Source organism: Thamnophis elegans, chromosome 2 (genome assembly GCF_009769535.1).
Source record: "Thamnophis elegans isolate rThaEle1 chromosome 2, rThaEle1.pri, whole genome shotgun sequence".
Taxonomy (NCBI): Eukaryota; Metazoa; Chordata; class Lepidosauria; order Squamata; family Colubridae; genus Thamnophis; species Thamnophis elegans.
The window spans coordinates 163033083-163044286 of record NC_045542.1 but is presented as its reverse complement, the minus strand read 5'-3'; the positions used below and the strand labels follow the sequence as shown (position 1 = coordinate 163044286).

The 11204-nt window shown below is 38.6% G+C and overlaps 1 protein-coding gene across 1 annotated transcript; it reads left to right on the top strand.

The window, feature by feature from the left end:
• The first annotated feature begins 535 nt into the window (after nucleotides 1–535).
• On the top strand, nucleotides 536–10740 carry LOC116502522 (vomeronasal type-2 receptor 26-like). The gene is made up of 3 exons (XM_032208403.1): nucleotides 536–799; nucleotides 3170–3284; nucleotides 9836–10740. The coding sequence occupies exons 1-3, from the start codon at nucleotides 536–538 to the stop codon at nucleotides 10738–10740; spliced, it is 1284 nt and encodes a 427-aa protein (XP_032064294.1).
• Nucleotides 10741–11204: the final 464 nt, after the last annotated feature.

The following is an 11204-nucleotide window of genomic DNA, read 5'->3' as shown; positions in this document are numbered from 1 at the left end:
ATTTCCTCAAGTTCAACTTCACTAAACACTTTATTCTGTATAATAAATCGCCTTTGATCTGCTAGTCGTTGTTCACTAACATTTGAATCTGGATATTGTTGTTTCCATAATTCATACATTCACTTTAAATAGCCTCTTTTTTCTGACTCTGAGTTGTAGTAACAGGCCATTATGGCACGATTTTCATCTGCACTATATTTTTGTCGTTTTGTTGGCTGGTCCACTTGTAGCCCACTTGTTGACGGATGTCCAGGGACCCCAACATCTGCCGCGGCCCTTGTTAACCCGCACGACGACCAATGCGGTATGGAATTCTTATTTGTTTTTTTCACCATATTGTATGGGTTGGCAGTTTTTTTTTACGGGACCAGATGCCAACCTGACCCCAACCCTCCTCCTTTCTCATCTGAGCTTGGGACCGGCAACAGCGGAGTATTATTATTATTATTATTATTATTATTATTATTATTATTGATAATGATGATAATGACATGACTATTTTTATATTAGTTTAACCCAAAGTATGTTAAATCTCATGGCCTACATTTTTGCCATTCAACTGGTCAACAAGAATCCCAAGAATTTGCACAATCTCACACTTGGCTACAACATTCATGACAACTATTTGAACACATTTGGCACTTCTGATGTCTTGCTGGACATGCTCTCTACTGGAGAAGACAATGTTCCTAACTACTGCTGTGGAAGGAAGGATAATCTTTTGGCTGTCCTTGATGGAGCTATGAGGGACATCTCCATTCAAGTGTCATCATTAGTAGGCACCTACAAAGTCCCTCAGGTTTGTGTGTATGTGTGTGTTTCTCTATCTGAAAAAGTGAGTGGGGTGGTGGATAAATGATCCAAACATGTCTTTTTTACAGAAATCAAGAGCTGCTTTTCACCATGGCAATTGTGAGAATCATGTCTGAGGATTGGGAACAATGGGGAGGAGACAAGGATCAAAACAGCCATGTTATCTCATGGCATTATCCTCATTGCTTTGCAGGCTTCTGCTGCACACTTGTGAAGGTGACAATTGGTTCTATGTCCAGTCAAAAGTGGTTCTGTACAAAAGGAAGATTATTATTTTGTGCTATTATTTTGTGTCTGAATAAACATAAACAAATAATTTACCCCAATGTTGAAACATGGATTCATGAAAATGGACAGAATTTCTAACTTCAAGATAAAATATGTTTTATGGACACATAGGGTCCACAGCACTAATAAACAACTTTAAATTATAAACATACTAGCCAACATATTAACTATTTTAGCTTAATTTCCTTAAGGTCAATTTATCACAAAAGGCTTGGAGATCATTAATATCCTGGAGAGAACTTTCTAGTGTCTGAACAATTGAAAAAAAAATGTCCCCATTGTTGGGGCCTTCTATTGGCAGGTTCAGTTGCACATATAAATAATATCTGCCATATTCGGTTCCATTGAAGATGGCTATATCTTCAATGTAGTTCCTTTATATAAAATTATATAAGGTTCCTCTAAAGTAGAGTTAAGAGTGGGTTGATGAAAAGTGCATTTCTTTCAGAAGAATAAGCAGGCTTTAGGCAGAGCATGTCTTGAACTCTCTAACTATAGAACATGTCAGTCAAAGTAGACAATGGTTTTCAGCTTTTGTAGCTCTCAGTACAGCATCTGACACAATGAAGCGAGCAATAATTTAGAGGGAATTGATTTCCCTTGAAAAGGATCCCAGACTATTGGCCCTTATCAAAGCCGCTTTCTACAAGCACTTATGCAGGAGCGTGATTTAGGCTCAAAGGAAGGGTGCAAGACTGATGTAAGACTCCAAGAAACAAGATCAACAGAGACTTACCTCTGAGTTATTTTCCTTTATTATTGATAATTTCATACGTGTATGTTGTAAGCATTTAAAAAGACATGGCTACAGCCAATTTGGTCCAGTGAGTAAGACATCAGGGTAGAAAGCAGGAGCCTGTAAGTTATAGTCTAGTTTACCCATGAAAGCCAGTTGGGTAACCTTGGGCCAGTCATTCTGTCAGCCAAGCCCACCTCACAAAGTTGTTGTTGAGGAAAAATAGGAAGAGGAAGGTGTATTGGATCTGTTCAGTACTTTAAGTTTTTCGTTAAATAACCAAACTGACTTCAGTGAATTCTCTTGAATTCACATAATTCTATGTGAGTTCTCTGATCAGAATTCAAAAATTAATATAAAATGGCCCTTTATTGGAACAAAATACTTCAGTTGAATTCTGCAAATGTGAGTCTGATTGTGGTAAATTGTAATGGTGCTACCAAAATATGATTTGCATACTTTATTCTTATAATGTTTATATTGTTTTTATACAGTGTTGCTAATGTTTTCTGCTTCATATTCTGTATCTGGATATGGCCTAATGAATAATCAACAATAGATTATTCTAATATGTTCATGAGAACATACTTGGATTTCTTAAAAGCTAATACTTTTGACATGATCTGACCTCAAATATAAGACAGCATTTTCATTCTTTTCTCAGATTGGTTATATAACAGCTCCAGAGGCTCTGAGTGATAAAAGTCTATTCCCTTTTTTCCACCGGATGTTCCCCAAAAACGGAATCTATTACCCAGGAATTATTCAGTTGCTCCTCCATTTCAGATGGACCTTGATTGGTCTCTTTGCTTCAGACACAGTAAATGGAGATGACTTCATGAAGACTTTTACTCCTATGCTTTTAAGCAATGAAATTTGTGTTGTTATAACAGAACGGTTTTCAACAACTGGATACACAGCATCCCTCAAGAATGCCCTCTCTAAATGGAGAGAAGTCAATGTCTTTGTTCACTTCATAGAATATGATTCCCTTTTGGACAGAATTCTTCCTTTCCATTTAACATTTATGCGTTTGCCAGGATCAACTGAAGGGAAAGTCTGGATCATCACACGTGTTGAGGGTTCAGTGACAATGAAACACAGACTTTATAAATATGTTCATACTTTTTTGAGCTTTGCTTTTCTGAAGAAACATGGTAACTCTGACTGCTATTTCTTTGTAGATCCCCAGTTCAGAAAGCAGTCTTTTCATTGTTCTTTTTCAGAGCACCTTTCTGTCAAAGGCCGGAAAAGATGCACTCAGAAAGCACCATTGGTATCCCAGGAAGCCTATAACGGTATCTTGTTTCTAAAATTTGACCATATTGAAAGTATCATCCCAACGTTGGCACATGTCTTGAAGGCTGCATATTCCTCCAGATCCAGGAGGAGGAGAAAGAAGGAAGGCGAAGGGAATTTGGGGGCTCTAAGGCTGCAGCCATGGCAGGTATGGAGTATTGACAATGATCCATTAATCTTAGTTCCTTTTGAGAAGGAATCCATCTATTTCAATCTACTTATACTAGAAAAAGCCAAAAAATATGGCCAATCTAATTACTCAAAGGATAATTTTCTGAAGACTCTATAGCATGGTACATAAATTTTCATATTAAATACTACTAACCTCCCTCTGAGAGGAATCTATAGGAGAAGGAAGGGAAAAATCTCAACTTCTTTGTGTTAGACCAACAGGATTGACCAATCTAATTGTTTGGGCGGGGGTGAGGTAGCACAAGTTATATTTTTATATTAAATATTGTTAATTTTAAAGGGATGCATGGATTTTTTAAATGAATCCCTGTATTTATGGGTTTGTGATTAGCATCATAGATTTTTACCTTTATAAATTAGGAAGGAAACCTTGAGACAATTTAAACTATCCTCTCTGAAGCTAAGTTAAGGCTTTTCTGACTAATGGAGCTCAGTTAAGACAATCATTGGAGATTAATTTTCTCTAGTTCACTGCCTCAGCTCTAAAATTGTTCCTCTTTTAGAATGTTTTTTCTTGCTATTCAGCCAGAATTTCATTTCTTGTGACTGAGTTCATTTTACCATATCATAGACAATGAAGTAACAGTAAACAGATCTAAAGGTTGTGTGTAATATTTTTCAGTTATTCAAAGAGAGCTGAATCCTCCCTTCTACAACTAAGATCTTGCTTTTCTTGGAAAAGGTGCCCTCAGACTCCTGATTTTCAGCTTCCATAGACCAGTATTGCATTTATTTTTGATGTCTTTCCTCAAGGCTAAGAGCAGCTCCTTTGATCTCCTCCTTGGCTTCATTGCTCTTCCCTATACTAAATCCAAGTTTTAAGCAATCTCTTATCCAAGAATAATGACTACAAGGGTATCTGGTAGAGGGTTGGTGTACCCCAAAACCAGAACATTCACTCCTGAGACACTTTTTTGTGCCTAGCAGTCCTTTGTGAAGCCCCCCCTGGGAATCAAAATGGGACGCAGGAGGACTCCTGGAAGTGGGGGGAGGTAAGGTCATGAGCCCAGTGGGGATGGGCAGGGCGCAGCAAGCTCTGTGAAGGGGGCTAGCATGACATACCTGTAGGCAGGAGGAGGCAGCTCAGTTGGGGTGCAGGGCAGGCACCACATGGGAACTGGGAAGGCAGCTTAGGCAGGCAAGCTGCCCGAGAGGTAAGGAGTGATTGGGTAAGGTGTGTGGGTGGGGCGAGCAACCGGGGACTGGTTAGGGGGCATGGTTGCTTGCTCTCCATACCGGTTCGGTGACCAAGGCCCAATTTTCACTACCAGTTTGCCCAAACTGTTGCGAATCGGTAGGAATCCACCTATGCATATACAGTATATCATTGCCAAATGTTGCTGAACCTTTTTTATTCAATTAAGAAGATAGTGGTACCACATGTTCTCCTAATTAAGCATATTTGCAATTCAGATAAGTGTAGAAAAAGGATTCCAATGTGAAAAACACACACAGGATAAGAAACCAATTTTTCTTCTTTTTAAATTCCTTGATGTTTCCATTCTAGTTTCATCCATTTCTGGAGAAGAATGAGTTTCGCAATTTTTCTAAAATGAATCTGTACTTGGACCAAAATGGAGATTTAGCAGCAGATCAGAACGTTGTAATGTCAAAGGTTTCTGAAAAGAATTATATCTCCATAATGAGATTGGGGATTTTTGAAAGACAGAGATTTACTATTGAACAAAATTCTCTGTCACAGTTAAAGTTGAACAAGGTGGGTGAAATATCAGAGACTTTTCTCTGTTTTCAAAAGTCTTAGGACCTATTTCAAATGGACCAATCTTAATCAACAAGGTGCATGATCTTTAGCAGGTATTGAACATGGCAAGTGATTATTATTTTGGATATAGACATAGCCGATATGTGTCCCCTTTACAATTTAGTATCTCAAACAGGTGAAACAGTGTCAAGTGCTGAGGAGTGTATTGCTAATAGCCTAAGATTCCCTTCTTCCTTGTCTACATATAACTAAGAAAATAATTCTATCAACCAGTGTCTGAATTCAGGTTTGGACTGAATCAAATGAAATGGAATCATGACTGAATGGAGATCATGTTCATCTTGTTGATAAAGAAGCTTTATCCTATCCAAATTGGGGACACTGTCTCCTGAAAGGGCAGTTCCACAATTTTAAGCAGCCCAAATCTGGTCAGAATTATCTATGCTGCTTTTTCATCCCACTGTGATAGAGCAAAAGGTGACATGATATCAGTGTTGCAATATTTGAGGGGCTGCCATAAAGAAGAAGGGGTCAACTTATTTTTCAATGCACCCGAAGGTAAGACTAGAAACAATGCATGGAAACTAATGAAGGAGAGAAGCAACCTAGAACTAAGGATACATTTTCTAATAGTGAGAACAATTAACTAGTGAAATGCCTTGGCTTCAGAGGTTGTGGGTGCTGCATCACTGGAGACTTTTAAGAGACTGGACAAGTCTGGAATGGTATAGGACAGTGATGGAAAACCTTTTTCACCTTGGGTACCCACCCCCATAATTTAATTCCTTCCCCCCCCCGCACTGTGCCCCATGCACCTGTGACACCACCACCACCCCGCTGCCCTGTGCATGTGCGCACAGCTTTCTTGGAGCCTGGGGAGGGTGAAAATGGCTTCCCCTACCCCTTGGAGGCCCTCTGACTTCCAGTGGGCCCAGTAGGACCGTTTTTCACTTTCCCCAGGCTCCAGGGGTTTTCTTGGAGCCTGGGGAGTGCGAAAAACAGCCCAACATGCAAACTGGAAGTCTGTCCCCAAACTTCCGGTTTCCACATGGGGCAGTTTTCCGCCCTCCTGAGGCTTCGGGAAAGCCTCCAGAGGGTGGAAAATAGCAGAAAAACAAGGCCAAAAATCAGCTGGCCAGCGCACACATGTGCACTGGATCTGAAAGGAGAATGCCTCGTGTGTCCTCAGAAATGGCTCCATGTGCCACCTGTGGCACATGTGCCATAGGTTTGCCATCACGTGTATAGGGTCTCCTGCTTGAGCAGGGGGCTGAACAAGATCACCAAGGTTTCTTTCAATTCTGTTATTCTATTGTGTTCAGATCTTCTTCTCTTCTAAAGAAGGTTTCTTTCAATTCTGTTATTCTATTGTGTTCAGATCTTCTTCTCTTCTAAAGAAGTTTGAACATGTTTAGCTCACCTGAAATCATAAATACTATTTGGGTTTTTCAGTCCTTCAATGCCCATGGTTAGCTCAAGGGCAAGGTCAAATGCACAATCAGTTTGAAGTCACTATAATATCACAAGAAAACTTAGGCCGACACCCGTTCTGTTGACTCTTATCTAGCACCTATTTACCTTGACCATTAGTAGTTCAGATTCTTGAGTATAGGAAGCATAAAATACTACTTTTGAACTCTATCCTTATTCCTGATTTATTGCATCTGACATTAATGCAATGACACAAAAACTTACCACTGAAACAAGACTTTGATCCAAAAGAAAAGCCTGTCCTCGTGTTGAAAGTAACAGGGGATGCAACTATTCTCTTGATTGTTAGCTTCCTTGAGTCTTTCTTTGAAAAAGGAGAATCCAAATTTAACTAATAATAAATGTAGGTCTATCTTTCCATGACAGTTGGTGTCACTAAATTGTAAGTTCTTCAATAGGAAAGTCCAGATACCCAGCTGGCACTTAGAAATATTCCATTCTTAACTACAATAACAAAAGGGAATGTTAATGTATACTTTGGTGATTATCGACTAGAAATGTCAACATTTTTTAGATTGTTTTAGATTTTAAATGGTCATTTTGTTAACATATATTAATAGATAGTTGTTTAGAGATTGTTGCTTTTTTGCCCCTGTGGAGAGGAGAGCTGAGAAAAATAGTAAATAACCTCTAGTTAACTATAATTATAATAAAGATATGTTAGGGAGAGGAAATGTTAGATGTCCTATTAAATGACTTTTTTTAGAATATGTTATAAAGATATAAAGATATGGCAGATTGATTGAGACTGGCGGAAGAAAAAAAATGCCAGCAGGTGGCTGTGTTCTTGAAATCTTAATTAAATGAAAATGGTGGTATGGTGATAGTAAAATATATAAATTTTTAACATATACAATTCAAACTGAATGGAATATATGTGATTGTGGAAGGAACGCACAAAATGTACTTGTGACCAATGGATACGTTTTCTACAAGATGTAATGAAAGATGATTCTTTTTTTTTTGTGTGCTTTTTCTGTAATAAAACTAATAAAAAAAATTTCAAAAAAAAGAAAGAAATATTCCATTCTGACACAAGGCTCATACTTAAGTTCCACTTGCTGCAGCAAAAGATACCTGACTTATTTGTTTTGTAGGTGATATTCTAACAACCTGACCCCCATTTCATTTCACTACACTTCTAGGAACTAAGCAGTCACTTTTAATCTTATTTCAAAAGTATGGCAGCCATATCCATTGAACAAATACGTAAAAGAAATAAATAACCAAAGAACATATCCTTCAAAGTTGACAGCAGCAATTTCTACAGAATTTTAACTTTACTTCTCAGTTGAGAGACTATTTTGGACATAGTGGCATTGCAATGTTTTATGCAGTCCAGATGAAACCTTTGCAGATCCTTCTGGTCTGTAGTTTCTTCATCAGTTTTATTTGTTTATAATCAAACTTACAGAATTAATACTTATTTTAAAATCATTTTTATCTTAACATTTAATATCAGCAGATCATCATATTTTAAATGGATATATGAAGAATGCATGTTAATATGGCCATCAGGTGGAATGCACTGGTTGTCATTTAATGCTTAAATATTAACTCAATTTGTTCTTCCAGACAATATTAAGTAGAAAAGTGCTTTATTGCAATGCCATATGTCAGTAGGAAAAGGAGAAAAAATTCAATGAAAAATCAGTCAACAGTTGTATCCCCTGCAACTAATCACAGATCTAGTTTGCTAAAAACATGACTACCTCCATTTTCCATGTCTGACTTGTCCTCACCATTTTCTTTGGCATTCCTTGTTTTTCTCCTTAGTCTCTTATTCAGTCAAAATGTGTGGAAAGTTGCCATCCTGGATTTGTCAAGCGGGCTAGAGAAGGAGAGCCAATCTGCTGCTATGACTGTGTTCCTTGTCCAGAGGGGACCATCTCCACTCAGGAAGGTGGGTGACACCAACGAAAAGGACATATTTTTGTGCAAGTGGATTCAACCAGAACATTTTCACAAAAATTAATAATAAAATATACATTGAAGATCAATTGTTTATTTGTTTACTTTCAAACTGCACAGTTTCTTATCTAAAGGGAGGAATACTAATAAGTTGTTGAATGGGTGGCTGGATTGAGAATGAAAGAAAAGGGCAGGACTCATAGAAGTGGGTTCATTAACAGCATACTCCTGTCATTGTCATTAAAAGATACAGAGAAGCTCAATGGTGAAATTTTTTATACAGCTTTCATCTTTATTTTTAAAATGCACAATTCTCATCTGAAGGGATGATCATACCTTGAAGAAAGCAGAGATGGGAGAGTGTGGCAGATGGACTAAGCTTTCCTATTTCCAGAGGAAATAACACTTCTGCTTTCCAGTTTGGATGTGCCCTTTCACATTTAACTCTCTAAGAACATCAGAGTTCTTTGAAATTTCAGGAATAGTTTTAGGTCCACCTACTCAAAGGATTGAGGGATGTGATGGCTCAGAGACTAAGATGCTAACTTGCTGATCAGAAGGTCGGCAGTTCAATGGTTCAACTCCCTAGTGCCATGTAACAGAGTGAGCCCCCGTTACTTGTCCCAGCTTCTGCCAACCTAGCAGTTCAAAACCACATAAAAATGCAAGTAGAAAAATAGGAACCACCTTTTGTGGGAAGGTAACAGCTTTCTGTGTGCCTTCGGTGTTTAGTCATGCTGGCCACATGATCACAGAGACATCTTCAGACAGTGCTGGCTCTTTGGCTTAGAAATGAAGATGAGCACTGCCCCCTAGAGCCAGAAACGACTAGCACACATGAGCGGGGGAACCTTTACCTTTGCTCAAAGGATTATTGCAATGCATTCTATATGGCCTTCTCTTTGTGGATCATTGAGAAATTGTCACTGGTCCAAAATGAGGTTCTGGGGACAGTACTGGGTGTACTTAATTGTACACATATTACCACTGCTACCAGTAGCCATTCCATATTATTTGCAGGACTATCTTTCTCTGACTAGTTTTCACAAGAGGCATCCTGTGAATTCATTATATTAAGAAGGGCTATATAGCAGGAAGTTTGCCTAGAAAGATTAAATGGTTCACTATTTACTTCTTATATTATCGGTTCCTATGGAGATTTCTACATATTATACAAAATAGTGCATTCAGATCCTAGGACTGTCAATTTCATAGATATATGGCTATAATTTAGAAAATGATATTCTTATTTTTTTTCTGAAGATGTTAAGAAATACAGTACATCTTGGAAACCACTGCTGGTATCAGTTGTTATCAAAAATGTATTTATTGATACGTGAAAAAATTCAATATGATAGAAATGTTGGTTTTTGTTTTCTCAGATACGGAAAAATGCACCAAATGTCCAGATGATAAATATCCAAATGAGTACAGAGTCCAATGTATCCTCAAAGTTATAACCTTCCTGTCTTATGAAGAACATCTCAGTATCATCCTGATCTCTTTTGCCCTATTCCTGTTCCTTACCACAGGCTTTGTTTTAACCATTTTTATCAAATACCTAGAAACTCCCATTGTCAAAGCCAACAACAGGGACCTCTCTTACATCCTCCTGGTCTCCCTCCTGCTTTGCTTCTTATCTCCTTTTCTATTTATTGGTCAACCAAGGAAAGCCACTTGCTTTCTTCGACAAACAGCTTTCAGCATTGTCTTTTCAGTTGCTGTTTCTTCTCTCCTGGCCAAAACAATCACTGTAGTGCTGGCTTTCTTGGCCACAAAGCCAGGAAACCAAGCAAAGAGATTATTGGGAAAGAGCTTTGCCATCTCCATCATCCTTACTTGTTCTGCTGTCCAAATCATCATCTCCTCCATCTGGTTGGGAGTTTCACCACCATTCCCTGACTCTGACTTTTACTCCCAATCTAGAGAGATCATCCTGCAATGCAACGAAGGATTTGTTGTCATGTTCTACATCACTCTCAGCTACCTGGGCTTCCTGGCTGCCATCTGCTTCACAGTGGCTTTCCTAGCCAGGAACCTTCCTGGGGCCTTCAACGAAGCCAAGCTGATCACCTTCAGCATGCTGGTCTTCTGCAGTGTCTGGGTGACTTTTGTGCCCACCTACCTGAGCACCAAAGGGAAATACATGGTGGCTGTTCAGGTCTTCTCCATCTTGTCTTCCAGCGCTGGTCTATTGGGCTGCATCTTCATCCCCAAGTGCTACATAATCATTTTGAGGCCAGACCTTAATACAAAGGAGCAGCTTACAACCAAAAGAAATGTATAAATGTGAGAGAGAGGAATTTCCACTCTCAACACATTTCAACAGGCCAAGCATAGAAATTGTTCCAAGCTTTTCCCCATGCATGAGCTGTATGGGGAAATAATTAAAGGGTAGTTGGAAGATAATCTCCCATCCTTGTACAGTATAATTGCAATATGCCTGCTGAGCTCTTTTGAGTAGTCAAATTAACATATCTGTCATTTGCCCTTAGCTTACATGAGGCTTGAAATGCCACACTCCAAATATTTGAAACCTGACTCTTGTCAATGGGAATGTTGTTGATATGCCAGAAATAGACGATTTGGGTTTTCTGACTGCAGTGGAAACATTTTCATTTTGTTGAAAATCAGCACCCACCCTCCTTTAAATCCTCCGGGATTGGGCAGCATACAAATCTATTAAAACTAAACTAAACTAAAAATGAGATATTTTGATGAATATTTAAAAAGTGCAGATTATTATATTAC

Excerpts from the sequence above, each read along its gene's own strand:
- LOC116502522 (XM_032208403.1), top strand. The coding sequence starts at position 536 with ATGGCCTACATTTTTGCCATTCAACTGGTCAACAAGAATCCCAAGAAT. Across the intron at positions 800-3,169 it reads GCACCTACAAAGTCCCTCAG|TATCATCCCAACGTTGGCAC; the intron begins GTTTGTGTGTAT and ends CCATATTGAAAG. Across the intron at positions 3,285-9,835 it reads TAAGGCTGCAGCCATGGCAG|ATACGGAAAAATGCACCAAA; the intron begins GTATGGAGTATT and ends TTGTTTTCTCAG.